The 22,080-nt window shown below is 40.5% G+C and overlaps 1 protein-coding gene across 1 annotated transcript in view; it reads right to left on the bottom strand.

Moving 5' to 3' along the window:
* Nucleotides 1-7,628: 7,628 nt before the first annotated feature.
* Nucleotides 7,629-22,080, bottom strand: part of LOC130478723 (MAX gene-associated protein-like) — a 60,326-nt gene continuing 45,874 nt past the window's right edge. The window contains exons 16-24 of the mRNA XM_056850908.1: nucleotides 19,049-20,976; nucleotides 18,241-18,365; nucleotides 15,295-15,343; nucleotides 14,219-14,401; nucleotides 12,365-12,476; nucleotides 11,809-12,051; nucleotides 9,860-10,045; nucleotides 9,320-9,472; nucleotides 7,629-8,928 (exon numbers count right to left, since the gene is read on the bottom strand). Of these exons, the coding sequence (XP_056706886.1) occupies nucleotides 7,721-8,928; nucleotides 9,320-9,472; nucleotides 9,860-10,045; nucleotides 11,809-12,051; nucleotides 12,365-12,476; nucleotides 14,219-14,401; nucleotides 15,295-15,343; nucleotides 18,241-18,365; nucleotides 19,049-20,976 (4,187 nt within the window). The 3' untranslated portion in view covers nucleotides 7,629-7,720. The remainder of the gene's footprint in view (nucleotides 8,929-9,319; nucleotides 9,473-9,859; nucleotides 10,046-11,808; nucleotides 12,052-12,364; nucleotides 12,477-14,218; nucleotides 14,402-15,294; nucleotides 15,344-18,240; nucleotides 18,366-19,048; nucleotides 20,977-22,080) is intronic.

The raw sequence follows: 22,080 nt of genomic DNA, 5'->3' as shown, positions 1-22,080 counted from the left end.
AGATTGCAGTTATAAAAACAATGCAATTAAGACATATATACAATGAACAATATAATAAAACTGGACCACACAATTAAAGAACTATGAAATGAAAACAGTAATAATACATCTCAAACTAGTTTCACAATTCAAGAACAATGAAATAAAAACAGTAATAATACATCTCATAAACTAGTTTCACAATTAGAGAACAATGAAAGAGACAGTAAAACATATCTAATAAAACAATGCAGTATAAAAGGGAGGAAAATAATACTGCCTAAAATGTCCACAAGCAACTTCCTGCAGAATTCTGTTTTTCCACATTATTCCCTATCTTTCTTTCTGCCCTTCCAAAGATTCTGACTAGCTCTAATGGTATCGGAGATGCAAATTGTCAAAATGGAAAAGGGGCCATCAAGACCACATTAATTTGTTATTGCTGCTGTGCTTGCTAACATCTAAGTCTGAGCAAGAATTTCGTTTGCTCTGAAAGCCAGAGTCTGACATTTAAGCACTCCGTTTCATGCTCCAGTTTCCAGGGGTTGCCCTTCTTCAAATCAGTGCAGCTCCATAAAATAAAATGGATGCACTTCTTTCAGAATATTATTACTTCAGCAGACATCACACAGCAGACACTTTTGCTTCATCATGCACTTGCATAGGGGCAGAGAAACTCTAGAATTGGTTTACAACATGAGTCTCCCCCCACTGACAATATAACGGAGAGAGGCACATGATCAGCACCCTCATTAAGCGTCATTTGGCCCATGGTAGCTTTTAGTTCTGAGTTAGGCTGCAGCTCTGTACTAGGATCCAAAGAAATTTACACTAATTAAATAAATTTCAGACACTTCTCAGAAAGAACCACAACATACCCCAAGAAGATGCCAGTAATGGATTGACCTCTGTCTTCATCGCCAACTGGACCATCTTCAGAAAGCCGATAATTGCTAAAAATGGATATGAACCATGTCTTGCTACAAAGTATGTTAAATGGTCTAATCCAGCTAGCAGACGTGGTACCACAGCAACCACATAAGATCCAGTTTATCAGTGCAAAGAAGTAATTGTTTATTGGTTATGGCATGATCTAGATACCGCCAGCAACTGGGCCAGTCGTATTCTAAATGGTCAGTGCTGAAAGAGTAGAAGCTGCTGGAGCAGTCTAGTAGTACAAGTATACTTGGAGAAATAGGAGCTTGTGTCCTACACTGCAAAGTAAGCATCATGTCCAGGATTCCCAATATGGCATGGAGAGGAGCCACAGGGTGAGTTCATGCATGCTGCTTCTTCCTTGCAAGCACTTCTCTGTTAGCTTCTGTAACCTGGGGGCAGGCACAGATTCTTCCTACCAATCTGCTGGGAGGAGAGAGAATGCCTAGGGGTTATCCAGCCCCTGAAAAGCATGGCCATAAAGAATGTAACTCACTTGGAGCCAGAAGCTAACCATTTCTGGGAGCAGTAGTATCCATTGTGGTATAGTGGTTAAGAGCAGTGGACTCTAATCTGAAGAACCGGGTTTGATTTCTCATTTCTCTACATGAGCGGCAGATTCTAATATGGTGAACCTGATTGGTTTCCCCACTCCTACACTTGAAGCCAGCTGAGTGACATTGGGGTAGTCACAGTTCTTTCCGAACGCTCTCAGCCCCCCTAACTCACAAGGTGTCTGTTGTAGAAGGGAAGGAGATTGTAAACCGGTTTGATTCTCCTCAGGGTAGAGGGTCTGGTCTAGAATGCATGGTTTTAGAATTGCTGGCACTCACCCTGAGTTATATGAGTAGAGTTAACTCAAAGTGGTTGAACAGAAATCAGATCAAGATCTTCCACTGTTGACTGCAAAATTAGGATCTTCCATAAGCAGCAGGCAGATAGTTGATCTGGTCTCTTGAAAACCAAGTCACATAACTGGAAGCCCTAATACACATTTGGGCATGATGCTATTTGCCTGTGAAGAGAATTAAAGCAGCACCATGCAACTGTTTGGAAATACAGATGTTTGTGTAAGCCTTGCAATATTTAAAGTCAGAAGTCCTTTGAGGGTTCTTTCAGGAGGTAGGAAGGGTTGTGTGTATATCCATCTAAAATACTAGTAGATCACATTTATTGGATTGCAAATCACATATCCATCTACAGTGACTAGCATCATCTGGTGGCAGCTACTGAGAACAACATGAAGATTTTTTCATCATTTTAACGAACTCTGACGGAACAGAAAAAATAGATGCTCCAATCTAGAGATATTTGTGTTTTCAAATTCTCCATAAAAGGAGTGCTACACAAACAGCTGCAAGAAGCATGTACACCAAAAACTCGAGATTATTTCAAGTCTACTTTTCATTAATAGCATACAAAAATGGTCAACCTGAGCCTGGGCTGTGCCACTTCAGACTGCAGGTGACTCACACAACTGGAATAACTTTGCATAAAACCAAGGATGCTCGATCACTCACTGGTGCAGATCACAGGTAGCGGTCAGGGGTTAAACATTAAACAAACTGTCTACATATGAACAGCTCCAATGTTCACATAGGAAACCAGCAGTCTTGGAGAAAGGTTCCAGTTCAGAGGGTCAGGCAGGAGGCAATGCAAAAAAACAAAACAAAACAAACCTCTACCTGAGACCCTGGAAAGCTGTTGTCAGTCAGAGTAGACAATATACTTATACTGACAGACCAGTGGTCTGATATAGTATAAGTGGACTTTCATGTTTTCACCTGCCCTTTAGCCAAAAGCTCACAAAGGGAAACTCCTGTCAGAAACCTTAAGGTCAGGGAACAGGAAAGGCTATTGTGAAGCATAGCTAGGCTGTCTTCCTCAACTAAAGTGTTGGCAAGGCGAGAGGAGCCCTTGAAGATGGCCACGCTGGACTAGGTTTGTGGCTGACACTAGAGTACCCATGGGTTGGGAGAGGAGGCTGAAGCAACGTCACTTCCGTCACCTGATGCACTGACCGTCACTTGAGCTTGCAACTATGCAGACAAGAAAACTCTTGCTTGGCCCGATCATGCCCACAGATTGAAGCTTCGGCAATTAGTGAGCAACAGCAGACTGAACAGGCTTCCCAAGGATCTTGTGACTGGCTGGATTCCTGTGCAACGGAAAGTGATTCTGCCTCGCAGGGTCCCTTGTTTGGAGGGCCTCTGTGTCTCCTTGTCCCTCCTACTCCAGGCTAGCTGTAGTCAGACAATTTCCCCTAAGTCAGAGGGAAGCAACTGGCATGCCTGCCTAGGGCCTCTAAGGATAGCTTTTTCTGAATGTCATTGCCAAGTGTGTGCAACCAACAGCTGGGAGAGGGAAGACCACAACCAAGAGGCTGCTTCTTCCGGTGCCCTCTATATCCGTTGGCATGCAAGGGCCATAATGCCCCAAAGCTGGCGTTCCCAAATCCATCTGAAACTACAGTGGGGAGGAGGGTGCAACCTCTGCACCCAGGGTGAGGGATTCCAAGAAGTAAATTGGGGGCGAGACCACTGTGTAGGGCATGAGGTTAACACCCACTTGGCTTGCACTCTTTCTTCCAAAGGCTGGTGTGTGTGTGTGGTGTGAGAGGTTGGCTCAGTGTCCCTAGCAACTGAGCTTAATCTCAGTTGCAATCTAATGAAATTCATTAAAAAATTTGGATCCAGCTTGCGAGCAGAGAAAAGCTCTGCCAACTAGATAACACAGTGAAGCAGTCCAGGAGAAAACCTCATTGCAGAGAAGAGACCAATGTGGTTTTGGTGGTGTTCTTTTTAATGGATTTAGCAAGGGTTCTTTTTAATGGATTTGGTTGGCCAAAAGAAGCTAAGCGAGGCAAGGTAGTGTGGTAATACAAATACACATTAATTGCAGAAAAGAAAGCAAACCACAATATACCTAGGTTCCCAGCAGCTCCAGGTCTCCAATGAATCCTCCTTGCTACTGTTTTCTCTTCCTCTTTCAAGCCTGCTTAGGAGCAGCCTCCTAGTATGAACATCCCCAAGCAATCACGCTGAGTCAGGTTCTAGCGCTTGCACCTGACGCTTCCTTATTAGGAAGGCTGAAGTCTAGGAGGAACTGATCCTGCTGGCACTTGGATGGAAGCTACCTGCCAATATGCTCTATGCCAAGATAAGGCGACCTGACACCACCATTTCTTCCTCCTCCTCAAAGGGTTCTTCTGTGATGGCACTACATGGAGTGTGGGTGGGGTAGAATTTGCCTCTGAGTAGACAAAAAAAAGTTCATTCCCACGGTCAGGGACTATTGGAGGGTGACAAATAAGCACAAGCAGTTAATTCCTTCAACTGCATATGCAGTCTGTAATGGCAGTTGGCAAAGAAGTGTGAACAGAGGCAATTTTTGATTCACAGCAGTGTCAGGTGATACATATGCTGTACACAGCCTCCAGTACTGTACATATTTAATGTTTATAATTGCTTCTATAAATAAATGATGACATTTTGATGGTAAAGTGGTACTAGTCTACTGTACTGACACAAGCCACCAGCAGAAATGGAGCAAAGATGCAATTCTACTCAACCCCTTTTTGTTGCTGCAACAATCTGTACTATAGTGTATGTTTGCAAGCCTGTCAAGACCATTAAAAGCTGTCTGATACAAACAATGGGCTGCTTGGGAAATGTTTGCTCTGGCAATTTCTGAGAAGGTATCCAGTGGGTCCAACCTCTTGATACCAGTGTGCATACCCTTCCAGCAATGTCGTCACTCTAAGTGCAGAGATCCTATAACGAAGTCCCTTTAATGCAAAATAGAGAAGACAATTCTACAAAGCAACACTTTGGTGAGCCTCCAATAATTGCTCTGATAATGTTTATGGATAAATGCTGTTTTCTACCACCTTTTCCATACAAGGGTAAGCGCCTAAAACACACTGAGTTCTTGATAAATAAGAAATGTCATATTTGGTGTAAATCAAACAGGAGAGTTGGAATTACAAAAGAGATCAAGCCAAAATGGAGATTGTCAATAATAGCCTGCCCAAGTTCTTCAGGTGTTATCCCTTCTGCCCAATCTTGACTTAATATTTTCTTCTCTCACTCTTGTGGTGTTCAGGGAGAAAAGAAATCCTATCTACAAATCCTCCCTCCCCTACAGGGTTCCTACGATGGGATGGAACGATCCAGGCTTCTTCTTCCTGAAAATGAGAAAATCGACTTGCCTCTCAAAAGACTTCCCAAGGGGCCATATCCATGAACAGTTTGACAAAGGGGGAAAAATTATCCCGGGGGAAACCCTTTGAGAAGGCTAGTGTGTATTTGTGGTAGAAGGTCTGCAGTGTCCTCCCCTGGGCATAAAACCTGAACTCCTTTTTCTTAGGCACAGAAATCACTAATATTGTCCTTTCAGCAGATATAATTCCCAGTTAGATAGGACAGAATACACACAAAAATCGTGAGATTCTACTTATTCCACCTGTCTTTTTTTCACCTAGAAATAATGTTTCAAAGCCAGCTTCTCGTTGAAGAGTTTATTGTCATTGTATAGTTTTTCCCTCCCATATTACTGAAATAGTCTTTGTGGTTAGATGTCTATAAAAATATTAGCTTTTCCGGATACAGAAAATGAGGACAAGAATATATAGTTAAAATCAAAACGGACATTTCATTATATTCTTAAAAACATTCCATCCTATTTACAGAGACATTAAAATCAAATATTGAGGAATCTTGATTAAATGAAAATGTGCTCTTTGTAAGGGGTTCAATTGATGTCTTAATTACAAAATGTCATATCTGAAGTTCATAGTCTTGATTATTTGTGAAGACAATATACACTATTTCCAAGATTACCTCTGAAATAAAGGACAGCGGAACTGTGCATCTTGGGATGCACTTTTATTCAGTTGTTAAAAACTCAGGGACTAAGCATTCAAATGCAGGATGAAACCTGGCTATAGAATAGAGTAATTAGACGGAAGAGTTCAGTATTTTGAAGAGCCCTGAAAACTAGACTTGATTACTTAAACAGAAGTTTCCCTCTAATTCTTCACTGTCCAATGTTAAATCATAATGCAGATAACTTCTTTAAAACAGCCAAGTGCTTTCTCAAAAAATGCGATGTCTAATTTCTCAGATAGACTCATCATCTACTGTAGGCGGTTACTATGTAGTTTCTGTTGCTAAACAGAATGAAGCATGCAATATAACCAAGAAAGATTGAGGGAAGATGCAGAAAAAGAAAAAAAAAACACTATAGTGCAGCGTTTTTGTGGAGATTCTAGCAATGTGTTGGTATCACTGCATGCAGAAGAAATTAGCGAACAGAACCATCTTCAGCATACATACCATCATTTGTCTTCTATATTTAGGAAGTAACTGCAGCTGATACTCATTGAAATAGACACACCGGATTAGATTTTAACCGAGCATGTAGATGCTAGGTTTCTTTCCAGATCCTAAGGCACTGAATAATTTCCATTAAGCATAGAAGAGCTTTATGATAAAAACAGATAAAATATAGGACAAGAGTATATCCAACAGTGAAAGGCTATGGAATCTATCAAACAATTTTCTTTACCTTATTATTTCAAATCACTTTTTCAGGTGTCCATAAATTCTCTTTAAAATGTTCCTTCACTTTGTAAAACTACAAAGCAAAGGAGGTTTAAAGTACGTCTATCCACGGTTATAAACCTACATATGAGTAGAAAGAAGCAGGGGCTTAATGGATACTGCATGAAGCTTCACTAAAACAAGCAAGTAGAACTGATCTACTTTTCCACACTCATGCAGAAGACTGCTTCTCACAAGCTAGATCAGTTACAGTAATGGGAGATGAACCTTTCTATCTGAACAAACCACAACAATGAATGGAAAGCCTTACACTTGCTGCTTGGATAAGCAAGAACAATGATCTACATTCCTTAATACAATTAAGAAAAATGCAGCAATTATCGGATTTCATACAATTTCTATAACAGTGATTAACTTAGAGCACCTAGATACTTCACAAGTTGTCAAAAATTGCTATATACAATCATCGCAGAAAACCCTCAACATTTTCCTAGATAGAAATATTCATTATTTTACATACATACAAAAAAGCTGTGTACAAAAATATAAATCACTTTACAGCATGAAATCACTTTACAGTCACTGACCTAGAAGAGTTTCCAACTATTCAGTTAAGAACAGGAAAAAACACATTGTGTGGTTAAACTGCCTTTAGTTTCCTCATAATGAACTTTTGCTTCTCCTAATACGACTCACATGATAAGGTATTTATATACAGTCCATTTACAGCCCTGAATTGTTGTTTAAAAAAAAACACCTCTAGGAATTTTAGAGGCGTTTAAAATATTTTTCCTGTAACTGTCTGGGAAGGTGAAAGAAAACTGCATGTTGTATCCCCTTTCATGTCCTTTAAGAATAACTCTGGAAATTGACAAGAAAATAGTTCAGCTTAGTGATTTTGGGGGGGCAGCTCTACATTGTTTAACCAGGAAAACGTGCATTAAAAATATCTAACATTCTTCATTAAATCATTATCCTATTTCACAAAGGCTCTAAAAAAATACCCAGAAAATTGGACAGATTTATAATTTACTTATTTGGCAGGACTTGTACTCCTCATTTATTGTCATCTGGGTTCTCCAAGTCTGAAACATCTAGCCTGAAGAACTACATACACATTTAAGTAATCTAACTTAGGAAGCCAGATGTCAGAAGCATGTTATATGCCTAAATTATCTTCGAAAGTTTCTGAGAAGTAAACAAATTACTTGTGAACACTGTTTGAATGTGAAGTTGCACTACTATTTTGATTTTGTAACCACAGGTGCTAGTGTGGGCATTGCTTTATTGTCCTGACTTGGACTAGTCGCCGGCTGTGCAGTTTTTATGTCAGTAGATGATGTTTTTGCAGCAACAGGTGCCAATACAGGCATCGCCTTGGCATTCTGCCCTTCTGACTCTAATGAAAGGTTTGCAGCTTTTAACCCAAGTGGTGCCAGTTTGGGCATGGGTCTCCATGATGCATCAGTACTGCCAGCTTCTAGGTTAGTTTTCATCTGCAGAATGGGAGGTGAGAGAGGTTCAATACGTTTTCCACTTCCACCAACATTTACTGCTGAGAGGCTAGGATCTGGGTGCTTTGCTTCAGAGTTTAACATGATTTTCAAAGCATCCGATTCAGACGAAAGCTCTCTCGAGGTTCTGTTACCATTAGGTAATTCATCATCATCTAAGTGAAGAAGGAGAGGAGTTATAGAATCGCTACTCTCTCGAGCTATAGAGAAGTCCTTGAAGCTCCCACCCAATGAGCCAAACCGAAAGCCAGATCCATCTGCAGTAGCTGATTCCCTATGACTCTCCATGTCTCCCGAAGAAAAGCAGGAACTTAGAGAGTTGGGGAGTTCAGATACGTCTGAAGCATCATCATTCAGCTGTTGGTTAAGAAATGCAATTTCATTCAAAAGCGAGGTTAGAGTTTCATCTGTGTCATCGTTCTCCTCCATGTCCATTAAGTCACCTGCATCTGGTGTTGCTTCCTGCAATTTTTGTAATTCCATTTCTATACCAAGGGCTTTGGGTTCCTTAACCTGCAACTCTTGGAATAAGGAATCCTTTGACTGCTGTCTGCCTCCTCCCCTGTCAATCTGTTTTTTTGCCTGGCTTCGAGCTAATTGTTCAATGCAGAGTTTTGTTGCAAAGGATTCTGGGGATTCTTTTAAACTGGAGACATTTACTATTTGTGGGAAAACAGTTTCTTTTTTCTTAAGGAAGTGTTCTGTTGTTTCAACAGCCTCTCTCTCTTTTCCACAAGAAGCTTCAGCTTTTTCTACAGACTCAATATTTATTGTTTCTTGAGGTGCTACTGGCAAGGAAGGCTCAGATGCCTGGGAACTGACATCTGTGGTTATATGTGGCTTCTCATTTACATCCAGATTTAAACTGTTATCTTCTTCAGTAGCTAGTGATGTCACATTTACTATCCTTGGCATCAAGAATGAGTCTTCGTTTTCTGCAAGCCAAAATAAAGCAAAGTCTATTAGCACCCTCTGGAGAGAGAAGCTGGAAATTATTCTCCTCCTTTTAATGTTCTTATTCAAATAAAAGCCATTATTCACCTCCACATAATACTGCAAGCTACTTTAGAAATGTGGTTGTTAAACAAGTAACCACCTTAGGATCTTTCTAATATGAGTGTGTAGGACATAAATGTTTTCAATGAACAACCAAATAAATGTGCGAATTGCAAGGCAATTCACAAATGAGGGGCTGAAAACAGTCACATGGTACACTACTGGACAACAAAATACTGCAGTGAAAAAGCAATATTTACTATGTCATGAATTGTAAGCAAACTGAGAAAGTTATTTGCATCCTCCTTATTGCGTGTAATTTAAGCATACCTGGAGTGAGTTCTGGAGCTGTTTCTACAACTGGAGAGGCAGGGCTACTGGCTACAGCAGATAAAGTAACAGGAACAGCGGAGTTAGGGAGGATGCCTTTCACTTGTACTGGCACTGCTGATCCCGGCAACTGAATCATCACAGAAGCAATACCTTATCCACACAAACAGTGAATGTAATATTAGATATGTAATCAGGGAAAAGAAAATTAAGCAGAACAGCTCTATAAATAACATTTACCATAGGGCAACAGATGAAACATTCATCTTGTTTTGATACTTTTAACAAGTGCATTCGCCATACTTACTAGTGCAAGTAGTTGTGTCGAGAAAAACCAACTACCTATGTGTCTAAGGACCAGATCTTGAACCGTGTTTAAAATGTTCATTTATAATCAAATATTTTTCATAAATATACTGACTGAAAGTCAGATGAGATAATACAAGGAAGAATGAAACAGATTGTGAAGCAAAACGTTGATTTTATTAGAACCGTCAGCTTTTATAAACAGGCTCAAATCCAAATCCAAATCGGCCTTACCTGGCTGCATCATCCCACTGCTACAGTCAACTTCCGATTTGAGCTCAGCTGGCAGGAGTGTGGAAGGCACGGCAGCCACCTGTCCCGGCATCAGGGGACTCTTGAATGTAAGGACCTGACCTTGTGCAGTCATTACTAAGCTAGCATTTGTTAGTGTCACAGGGGGTGTCACAGGAGATGTCTCCCCTAAAAAAAACACAAGGCAGAGAAGTGTTGAAGCACAGGCAGAGAAGAGCAGTAGCACTGTATCTCACTATCAGCTACAATGATCAATCTCTTGCTATGCAAGAATGGTAAACTCTGCTTTCTCATGGAACAAGTCTACCAGCTTAATGAAGGGCACCAAAAGGAAAATTCTGGGGAAAATATTAAGATGACATGGCATAAAATATTATGTGGGCTAAGCTGCAGTAGAACCTTGTGTGATAAATGTTTCCTTGTGCTTAGAGTTTTCAAGCAATAAAGAGTTTGGTTCTTGATTCAGTGGTCCAGCCATCTTTTTGAGGTGCTTGGAGGCAGAAGTAGGTATAGGGGATGTGCATTGTATTGGTTCAAATCATTCCTCAGATTGGCCTCAAAGTGTTGCTGATGGATACCAGTTATCATCAATGTAGGACCAATCCATAGGGCACAGTCCTTCCCCTCATGCTTTTCAATCTCTGGTTTTGAAATTGGCTGTCATCAATATGTTGATGATACCCTGCTCTATATATCTTTATCCAAATCATACTGCCTAGCTGCTACAGTTAAATGGATAACAATGAACAAATTGAAACTAAATCCTGGAAAGACAGAGGTATTTCTGGCTGAGGAGGCAGGGAACTTGAAGGACATTGTGCTTTTAATAAGGTTCAGCTGATCCTTGCAGACTCAGTTAAGAGCCTTGGGATTATACTGGACCCAGCGTTATTGGTGAAGAAGCAAGTTAGTGCAGCTGCAAAAAAGTTTTCTTCCAACTCAGTCTAGCCTAGCAGATGGCCTCCTATCTTAATTTGGATGATCTGGTCACTGGGATCCACACTACAGTAACACTGAGATTACACTACTGGAATGTGCTTTACATTGGTCTCCCCTCAAAATGAACTTGGAGACTCCAGTAGGTACAGAATGCCATGGCTTAGCTATTATTGGGAGCTAGATAGAACATGCATATTACTCTCATTTTGCAGTCACTCCATTGGCTGCCTATCAGTTAGCAGACTTAATTTAAGGAATTGTATATAACATACAAAGCCCATCATGGCCTTGGTCCCTGCCTCTTCCCCTATTCTCTAGCATGACACCTTTGCTCATCTGAGCAGAGCCTCCTGCAGGAGCCACCCTGAATTTGGACAAAATCAAGAGGGCTTCTCTGCGCATGTAATAGGGCTGTACTGTAACAAAATGGTTCAGAAAGACCCTTGAATAAAGGGTTAGGAACCGTGCCCTATAATACTGTGTATAGTTTGTACTGCCTGTTGCTGTAAATAGAATCCTATTATGTAATTTTTGGCATAACATGTCATGTTAATATTTCTGCTTCACTTCTGTTTTCAGATTTTTGGTTGGTTTCAGATTTCTACAATCCACATCCTATTGCCTTGTTTACTGGATGCCCCATCCTGTTGACTGTACTGATATACTCCGCGTAGTTCATCTTGTGTCCCAGTGAGAAAGGTGGACTATAAATAATGCAAACAAATACAAATTTGAATGATGAGGCTGTACTTGGAATATTCCAGGTACAGAGATACAATGTTTACAAGAATTACCAGTTTAAGTGCTGCTACGCTATAAACTACTTACTTATTTCAGGATGAAGCACTTGGAAACTTTGGGGACCATGTGCAATCCCAAAGTCGCCTCCAGTTTTTCGAAGAGTCCCCTCATTTGGTTTTCCCTCTGGGTCATGAAAACTGAGGTTTTCCCTTTGGGTCATGATCAACTACTGTCCTCTTACTTCAACCTACCTGATGTGTGGTTTCTTTTTCTAGCAAGTATCAATGGTTTTGTACGCTTGCTGGACACAGTGGCTTCTTTCATCTCTTTGAAAAGAGGGGAGGGACTGGTTTCTGCAGAAGATCGAGCCATCTCTGCAGGTTCAGCAGTCTTTGCAGGTTCTGCTTCCTGTTGCTGCTTCTTTTGTGCTTCTACTGCTTTCTGTTTGGCATAAATATATTCTAGCTTCTTCAAGACCACCTCCTGTGTTTTGCCTACCAAAACAAATTAGTAGTAAAGCTTCCTCACATGCTTCTACAGCCCTGAACAACCAAAAATAGTGTCTAGGTTTAGCCAAAATGCATTATTTCACAGCACAAAATCATAGCCTCTGCCCAACCTCCTTAGAGTTCAACAGTATCAAAAAAGTTGAGCATCTTATTACCCCCACACACATGGTTTTGAAAATTTAGCCCCCATACTTCCATATACATGCCATTTTGTACATTCACAAATGCTGAAAAACATCCTAGTGTTTCCTTGCTCTGTGGCCTGTTTTACTGCTCCCACCTCTTAATGCCATCTCACCTGAGAGTGCAGACACTTTACGAATTAGGGCTTCTTGCTTCCGGATTAGCAAATTCTTTTGCCCTGTTAGTTTATCTGCCTGATCTGTTAGGCCCTGGATCTCTTCAAAAGCCTGAAAGAAATAATGAGCCATTTTTAGATTCCAGCAAAAGATACATTAAAGACAACTTCTTTTTTGAAATGCTCTTCAGAAGATACAGCTCTAGAGTATTTTAGGGCATAAATCTGTAGCCAGCATAAAAAATAACCAATCCCTGGCAAACACTGCTCTGTGAGCGGAGAGCCACAGCAACGAAGTCACAGAGACAAAGAGAAGAAGCCTATCGAGTTAAGCATGGTTAAGGCAGACTCATTGCAAATGGATGAAGGGGAAAAGGCTTCTGATTACCCACATGGGGATGGGATAGATAAGAAAGGTGATGATAAAGTAAACCAGGACAGTCACTCAAAGAAGTCAAAGGGCACATGCCAGGCAAGTCGAAAGAGACAGACAGTGTGGAGGAGTTTCAATGCTAATGCCAGAAGCCTCCAAGCAAAAATTGGGGAGTTGGAGTGCCTGGGTTTTAAAGGAAAACACAGATATAATGAGCGTTACAGAAACCTGGTAGAAAGGAGAGAACCTGTGGGATATAGTCATCCCTGGAAACAAACTCTATAGCAATGACAGGGAAGGGCACACTGGAGGGGGTGTTGCTAAGTACATCAAGAAAGGCATAGTATCTAACAAACTAGAAACCATAAAATGGCAGACTTGTCTACAGAGTCCTTTTGGGTGGGAATACCAGGCCCAAAGGTAATTTAGTAATTTACACCCTTTAAATTCCCTGAATTCAGTGGGTTAAGAAAGGTGTAACTCTGCTTAGCCCTGACCTGGATTTCCCAGGCTAGCCCAATCTTGTCAGATCTGGGAAGCTAAGCAGGGTCAGCCCTGGTCAATATTTGGATGGGAGACCAAGGAATAGCAGGGTTACTACACAGAGCCAGACAATGGCAAACCACCTCTGAACATCTCTTCTCCTGAAAACCCTATGAGGTCACCCTAAGTTGGCTGCGACTTGATGGCAAAAAAGCAAAACAAAACAACACCTCTGCTTAAAATTGCCCTGCTAGTCACATTATTGGTTAGATCAATTAAGAACTCTCATACAGCAGACCTCTTGAAAAATTTTAATGATTTTTACAAGTAATTAATGAAAACCACTGTTGGTAACTGCCATTTTAGGAGGCAGCATTGGTAATGAGGGAACCCTTTTAAATTAGTGTCTACTGTGAAATTTACATGTCAAACAAAAATGAGCTTCTTTCTTCAGAACTATTGTTTTTGCTCTGATGAAAATGTATACAGATTGAATTTATTAGTCTACTAATATGGATGCAATTAATCAACAAAGATTTATTTAATGGGGTTATACCCCTAGTAATAGAACCATAGCGTTGGAAGGGGCCATACAGGCTATCTAGTCCAACCCCCTGCTTAATGCAGAATCAGCCTAGAGCAGCCTCTGCTTAAAGTCTGCCAGTGAGGGGGAGCTCACAACCTCCTTAGGTAGCTGATTCTACTGTCGAACCAATGTTACTATGAATTTTTTTCCCCTAATACCCAGCTGGTATCTTTCCGCCTGCAATTTAAACCCATTATTGCGAGTCCTATCCTCTGCTGCCAGCAACAACAGCTCCCTGCCCTCCTCTAAGTGCCAGCCCTTCAAATACTTAAAGAGAGCAATCGTGTCCCCCCCACAACTTACCTCAGCCTAATAATCCTACATGTCCCTTGAAGATTTTTCATCTTACTTCAGTAAAGATAAAACTCTGTTCTTCAGTTCTTTAAGTGCTGCTATGCTATAAACTACTTACTTGTTTCAGGATGAAGCACTTGGAAACTTTGGGGACCATGTGCAATCCCAAAGTTGCCTCCAGTTTCTCGAAGAGTCCCCTCATTTCTTTTCGACGACGACGCTCATTTGCTGTGTGTGTTTGGCGATAGTTAGCAAAGGCTTCTTCTTCATTTTTTGGCTTTTTGATTGAGAGCTCAGGCTGCTATCAATACAAAAACATTTGGTTAACAGTTTAACATACAGTCCAAACAAGGATCTGTATAAACAGATCAGATGTTAAATTCTCCTATAAACCTGGCTATAGTCATAGTTCCAGAGTTCTCAATTAAACTGAACAAATATTTAAAGGAAGAGTAGCGGTGGTTAAAGAGCTGTCCAAATTCAAAGGTGCAGAACTAGAAAGTAAAAGGAACCAGACTGGGATTCTTAGTTGGGCTGATGAGGGTTACAATCAAATTTAGATAATACAATTTACAAACAATGTCCTTAGAGCAGTGGTGGTCAACTTTTTTATTCTATGTATCACATCCAAAATGTGCAATAATGGCTGTCTAAGACAAATACGATCCTCCTGAGTTCAGTGAAGTTTTGTCTCTAGTGTACTAAACCAGTCAGTAGGCAGCAGTGTATCATCCTTTCATTGGCATGTTAAGAGTGCAAACTTGATTATATGCAATAGCCAAATCAACAAAGCCTTCCAAGCTCCTTTCCTGTGGTGCTAGTAACCCTCATGGTATCTTTTGTTATGTTCTGTCCACATGTTATCTTAGTGCAGAACAAGATGCAACTCTGGGCAGGGGGCTGCCACTGACTCCAAGTCCTGTGCTGAGTTATCTTCCATCTAATTGTAACATTTAGTCAGATTTACTTTTATTCCCAACATCTGCCCATCTGTGTTCCACATCACTGCCTGCTGGGAAGCAATACCATCCTACCTCACTTAAAATTACAAGGAGATCTTGATACAAGCCAGTAGTTTTTGCTGGTGCCTGTTATTGCAGCTATTTCTTTACTTAGAGAAACCTAACAACAAATTACTACACCTTTGGATGGCAACAATCACCATAAAAAAATAGGGGAATAAAATACATCTACCTTAGGAGTCTTTGTCATTGCCTTGTTTGAATGGTCACGAACAATATGCCTGGAGAATAGAATTGAATTTTATCTTAATTATGTGGATTTCTACCCTCACAAAGAGTTAATAAAGTATGCAATTAAAAATTAATAAAGACTTAAAATGTAACAAAGCCCAATCACTTAACTGTGGCCACTGAAAAGAAAAAAAGATTTTAACCCATGCCCACACATTCAACACTCAAATTCATTTTTCTGAAAGCTCATATCCCTCAAATAATTCCAAGCTTTCTCTTTCAATGATATGTGACATTTCTGCCATCTGTTTCAAGAGTATCTAATCATGGACTCATATCCCATGATAAAACTCGAAAGAATATCTTGCTGGACAAAAAAAACACTCCACGTTTAACTTTTTCCACAAAATATTGATTCTAATATGTATTTAGGTATGCCAACAGTTAATCACACCTATACATGAATGACTAAACCAACAAAGGTGATGTGTGTGTGTCAAGTGCCATCAAGTCGCTTCCTACTCATGGCAACCCTATGAATCCTGAAGAAAGTAAGACCTTGCTCAGGTCTTGCAAACTGAGGGCTGTGGCTTCCTTGATTGAGTCAATCCATCTCATGTTGGGTCTTCCTCTTTTCCTGCCACCTTTCACTTCTTCTAGCATTATTGTCTTTTCCAGTGACTCTTGTCTTCTCATAATATATCACAAGGGTGATACATCTGTGGAAACACACTTCCTCATGCAGACCCCTGCCAACATAGTGGGGGAAACATCCTTCAAACAGAACTAGGCTTGGATCCACCAACATGTTTCTGTGGACAGAAGGATTTCTACCTGAAGAGTTCTACTTTCTCACTTCTCTCTTCCTGCTACAGCCCATGAACGGTTTGGGGGGACAGGGAAGCAGGAGTGAAGGGAGCAAGAGGCCAGAAAGTCGTCCTCTCCTGGCAGAAAGCCTTCCGCCTGCGGGAACACTCTACTGCATCTAAGCCCTCAAGACTTCACACATTCTGCTCTAAAGGAGGATGAAGTAAGAGCACCGAGATTGGGAAGCAGTTGTAGTGGCTGTGAGTGAATTCAGTTTTCTAAAGGATCCTGGCTATAGTGTTTGAGATCAGATTTGTAAGACAAGGAAGCAAGCCAGAAATTCAAGCCCATCCTTGCAAACCAGCTGGTTAAGATGTGTCATCTTGAAGACCTACAGTGGAGCCCTAAGAATGCTTTCCTGGGAATAAGTCCCATTGAATAGACTCGAGTAGGATTTTGAGCAGACCTGCTTAGGATGGCCTGCTTAGGATGGCTGACTGTTGATACAGGAGTGGAATTTAGTAAATGGTGATATTATTTTTACACCCAGCTTAGCAATTCTAGCTTGCTGTACTTTCCCTTAGGATGGTGACATTTTTATTAACCTCATTGTAGACTATCAGAGATGGCACCATCCATCTGGAATGATCTTCCAGTGTCATAAGGAGAATATCTTCTGCCTGCCTTTAGAAAAGGCTGTGTTATTTAGGAAGGCTTTTTATAGCTGAGACTGAATATGACAGAATTTTCCTGGTTGTTTGTGGCTGTACCTGGATGGTAGCATTTACTATTTGGATTTGTTCTGTCTGATATTATAGTTTTATATTGTGTATATCTCAACGTATACATCTTATGGTATATTTTTTCTACAAGCTGCCTTGGGCCCCTTTTGGGGGGAGTTAGAAAGGAGGGATAAAATATTTTAATTAATAAATATAAATAAAGCTTCTGTGCCTCACTACAGTTCTGGAATATAATTTTAAATAAATTTAGTATAAAGGATATTTTTTAATACTGAGGCCATCATAGAAAATACAAGATACCGTACATACACATGAAGCTGCCTTATACTGAATCAGATGCTTCGTCCATCAAAGTCACTATTGACTACTCAGACTGGTTTCGGCTCTCCAGGGCCTCCAACATTTACATCACCTGTGACCTGATCCTTTTTACTGGAGATGCTGGGGATTGAACCTGGGACCTTCTGCAGGCTGAGATGCTCTACCACTGAGCTAGGCCCCTCTTTTACTGCACAGCAGTAAACCTATCATCTCACCTACTAAAACATAAATAATTATAATTAATGCAATAGTTGCAATAATGAGTTATTTTAATAACTTATTAGGGGGTCTTTCTGATCTAATTTGACCAATGACTAAACTGTCATCTCCCACCCACCCCAGCATTTACAAGACATACATAACATTGTCTTTAGAAAGCTTTTTCTGTGTGCCCCCAATATTCTAATGGGAGGTGAATGGCCAGAATCAGGTCCTTTCTGTTGTGGCTTGTTTTCCTTTGGAAATGCCTTCTCACAGTAATTCACCTACAGCTAAATTGACTAAGTTTTAGGTATTATGTAAATATGTTATCTTGCTAGGCCTTTATAGACTGGCACTGTAGATGATTTATCTTGGTCATTTTAATCTATTTTATTTTCCTTTTGATCAGCTTTATCATTTTCATATTTATTACTGCTGCCCTGCTTTGCACACATGATTGTACTGATACAGCTTTTGGACATGACTGTTTCTAATGCTATTTTTCCCCAACAGTTTTATTTTTACTGTCATATAAGCTGCCTCAGGATCTTTCCATTAAAAATGTGTAGTAAATATGTGTTAAAAACAAACAATAGCTCTTGAAAGTACTTGGGGAAAAATAACCAGCAAACTTCAAATTTACCCGAAAACCATTTGGTTTGATCCCCAAATTATCATAATGTCTCTATGCATCAAAATAACCTTCTGTATAATTAGAGCTTTGCACTATTTTCAGTTAACAAACTGCCAAAATGATGTTAAAAAATAGATGCTCCAAAAGCCATCTTGTCTGAGGGGTGATATATACTTTTTTGAACAAACAAAACAGTAGTACACTAATAAATCTCCATGCTACTAAATGCATATCAGCTTACAGTTGCTTGGACACCACGGCATGTGCAGCAGAAGCTTTTAGGCGAGCAATATTAATTTTCTCTGAAAGTTCTTCCACAGTCTCAATGTCCACATTCTCCTCGCCTTCACTAGATTCACTTTCATTCTGCAATAGAGTAATAAACACATTGAAGTTTTGCAGAAAGCTCCAATCCAAGGATAACTGGTGGCAAATGCACACTAGCTTTGCATTTGATGATCATCATATATAGAAGCAGCAGCAGAATTTCCATTGTAATGAATAATTTAAGACATATGATTGCTTTATATATTTAAGAGGGATGGACTCTTTGGAACATCTTTGTCAACTGCGTAAGATCAAGGTTGAGCTAATGTTTCCCATTCTGTTAGAGGTATTTAACACTGGCTGTGACCCGAGTTGCTAGCCTTGAAGGGCAGGAGCCAAAAGTCTCTTAGCCCTTGGCTTTTTTGGCTGAGGCCTTGAATAATCTGGGGCAAGGTGTGGTTATCATATATATTTAAATTGTGTTTTGTAAACCGCCTTAGGTTCTGATTGGGGAGAAAAACAGGGTGGATGTTCTTGAATAAATATGTCGTTGGGAAAATATTTGAAATACCTTAGTGTAAGGAATCAGTAACCGAATTCTGGTTGCTGGCCTGCAGAGGGTTTTATAACATTTTCAAAAGCCTAGTATCATATTTCTGAAAGCTCTGGTATCTGAACAACTGGGATATTTTCACCACTTTGCATGACAATAGTTTTTCTCTTTCATCAGAATGATTTAATAATTATTGACCTGTGCACTTCAAAGAACTGCATAAGCTCACCAGTGTTTCAATGTTCACGATATCTTCACTTTGATAACCAGACACGTCATCAATGGTCTCATCTGCAGAATCATCAGTCTTTTCATCTTTTTCCGTGTTATCCATAGTAATATCAATAATATCTGCATAATCCTTTCTGTAGTGGTTTGTTTTCACAGTGTTCTGTTTTGTGCATCTAAGAAATTTCTCAATACGCTCATCGGCACCCATATTTTCATTTTCCAAAGCAACTGACAGTGTAGATGTTTCACTGCAAGGCCTGCTGACTTGAGAAAGGCTCTTTTTAACAATATGATCATCTTCCTCAAAACCAGTAGGGACTGTTTCATGAGTAGACGTGTTATTGCTCACCTGAAAATCTGCATCTCTTTTAGGTAAAGACTCTTGAGCACTATCCATACATTTTTTTCTTGATGCGTTATTTTGGGTTTTGGCACGGTTGACTTTGGGTTTCCCTTTCTCTTTTTCCTCGCTCCTCTCTATTGTAGTAACAGAGTCACCATTTGGCTTCCTGTTTCTCCCTAGCAGCTCCAGATTTTGGTTCTCACATCGACTAAGAGGTGGTTTTGTCTTTTTCTGCAGCTTCTCTCTAGAATTCATGTGTACTTTGTGCTTCTCCCATAGTTTTTGTACATCAACCAACATCTCTTCCATTTCCAACTGTGTCTGTTCAGCTCCCCCTGAATTAGTAGCAAAGCTTTGTGTTTGGACAGACTGTGTTTGCTCCTCATTTGAGCTTTCTAACTTCGTAGTTTCCATAGACTCCCGTACTGAATTGTGTGCAAGAACTGTGCATTGCTCAGAAACATTTTCTGAACTATATGGTACCTCATCAAGGGTATCTTCAGAAGGTTTAGCATTCTGTTTTTTTTTAACCTTCAACTTGATTTCATCACATTTTATTTTCTCGCCAAGGTAGGAGTGGTCTGGAGATACAGCAGCAGGCTGGGAGCCAGGAGCCTCACTTGATAATTTTCCCACCATGTCTGCATCCCTTTCAATCATCTCTGGAATAACAGCATTTTTGTCACATATGATCCCTTCAGAATGAGAATCTGTTTTTTTTGCTGGCAAGATATTTTTTTCTAGCTTGCTATTTGACATTGTGAAATCTGACTCCATGGCCTCCACTTCTTGAGTACATGATGTCTTTTCTTCTATATGAACAGCACGGATCTCAACTCTCTCAGTGGTATTTTTTACCTCAAGAGATCCAACTTGTTTCACAATGGAATCTGAGGCACTTTTTTGCCCTGGAAACTGAAGCAATGCAAAACTGCCAGTCTGAAGAGGAATTAAACTAGACATACTACTTGGTTGCCCAACAATCTTCGAATCCGCACCGGTCTCAGATGCAGTGCTTTTTAGTCCTGAAGGAGAAATTCTCAGAGTCAGAGTGCCAGCTTGTGACAGAGGAACTAGTACTGGAGGAATAACGGGTGCTGCTTGAGTAGCTGAAACACGAGGGGAAGGCACAGATTTAAGAGTCTGCAATGTCTGGCTTACAGCAGGGGATGGGCACAAAGCAGAAGTGGCTTCAGTAGAAGGGGAAGTAGGCCACACCAAGGGATCCACAATGGTAGGGGGCGATAACAATACGGAAGCGGCCTCAGTACTAGAGGAAGTGGGTAACACTGAAGAAGTCTCAGTAGCAGGGAGCACAGTAAAGACTGAAGTGGCCTCAGTGGAAGGGGACGAGGACAAAGAGGAAGATGGTGCAGACAACACAGGAGTGGGTCTGGTGGTTGGGGTGACAGACGACACTGAGGTGGTCGCTGTGGTCAGAGGTGCCAGAGAAGCAGAAGGGCTCATGGGCAAAACTGAAGTAGCTGTGGTGGTCGGAGTCACAGATGAAACTGAAGTGGACTGGCATACAGATGTATCTGGAAGTTGAGAAGGCCCAGGCAACCGGATCCCTACAACAGATCCTGTAACAAGAGAGTGAGAAAGAGAGAATATATTAGTCCTTGCCACTGTTCCTAATACGGCGAAGGCACAGATTTAAAGAGTTTGCAATGTCCTGCGCTACAGCTCCAAGTTTTTGGCTTGGTTTAAACTGCTCAAACAGAAACACACCAGAGCTCTTTACCTGTTTAGTATCACCTTCCATAAAATGGGTTAACAGTCACAACTTACTTCTAGTCTTAATCCTTTCATTCGCTGGTTTTGTTCTATTATTTTAATTTAAAATTGAAAAATGTGTGAGTGGTGCAGGCATTTCGAAGAAGCTGCTTCTGGAGCCATGTAACATTAAAGGGAGATCTTGTAGTTATGGACTCAAAAAATCACAAACAGGAAGCAGTCCCTGCTGCTTTCTCTGCCTCACTTGTCATGCACATTTACATCTACATCTGCCCCTCAATGCCTTCAGTTCTGAAATACACTGGAAGTAAAATAAGCCAAAGGCTGATTTAAGAGAGCTTTATACCAGTGCAAAATTTTACACTTGCTGGTGTGAGAAGAAGCAGTAAAAACCAGGATTCTTGTGAAGTAACTAGTTTCCAGGGATGCCATCTTCTCCCTTGTCACTGGCAAGTGCTTTTTGGGGAAGGCTACACAGGCATAAACAAATATATACAAATGCATACACAAAACACGTGTCAGTATTAAATGGAAAGGACTGGATCTCCCACATACAACTATTTTAAAAGGGAAATGACAATTTTCACATGTGTGTCCTTTACATTTGACTGAACAAACACACGCCTTTTTTACTTGGTTATGAGGAACTGACCGATCACCATGTAAGAAGTTAGGAACTGTCCCGAGTAATGCACAGTAGCATAGCATGTACCAACAAAACAATATTAAAATAGGAAGTATTAATGTCCTGAACAAATTGTTTTTATCATGTGAGAAAAATTGGCTTATGCTAGAGTGATAAAAGCCATGCCAGTCCCATTCTTCTACTGCACTGGTAGTATTATTTTACAGCAAGGACACCTACACCACAGCTACCCCAACACAAAGACAGTAGACACACCATTCTTCTCTCCCATTAAACTATATCCCTATGCATCAGGAAAAACAGA

The sequence above is a fragment of the Euleptes europaea genome, chromosome 6 (assembly GCF_029931775.1).
Source record: "Euleptes europaea isolate rEulEur1 chromosome 6, rEulEur1.hap1, whole genome shotgun sequence".
NCBI classification, from domain to species: Eukaryota; Metazoa; Chordata; class Lepidosauria; order Squamata; family Sphaerodactylidae; genus Euleptes; species Euleptes europaea.
This window is presented reverse-complemented; position numbering and strand designations above follow the sequence as displayed.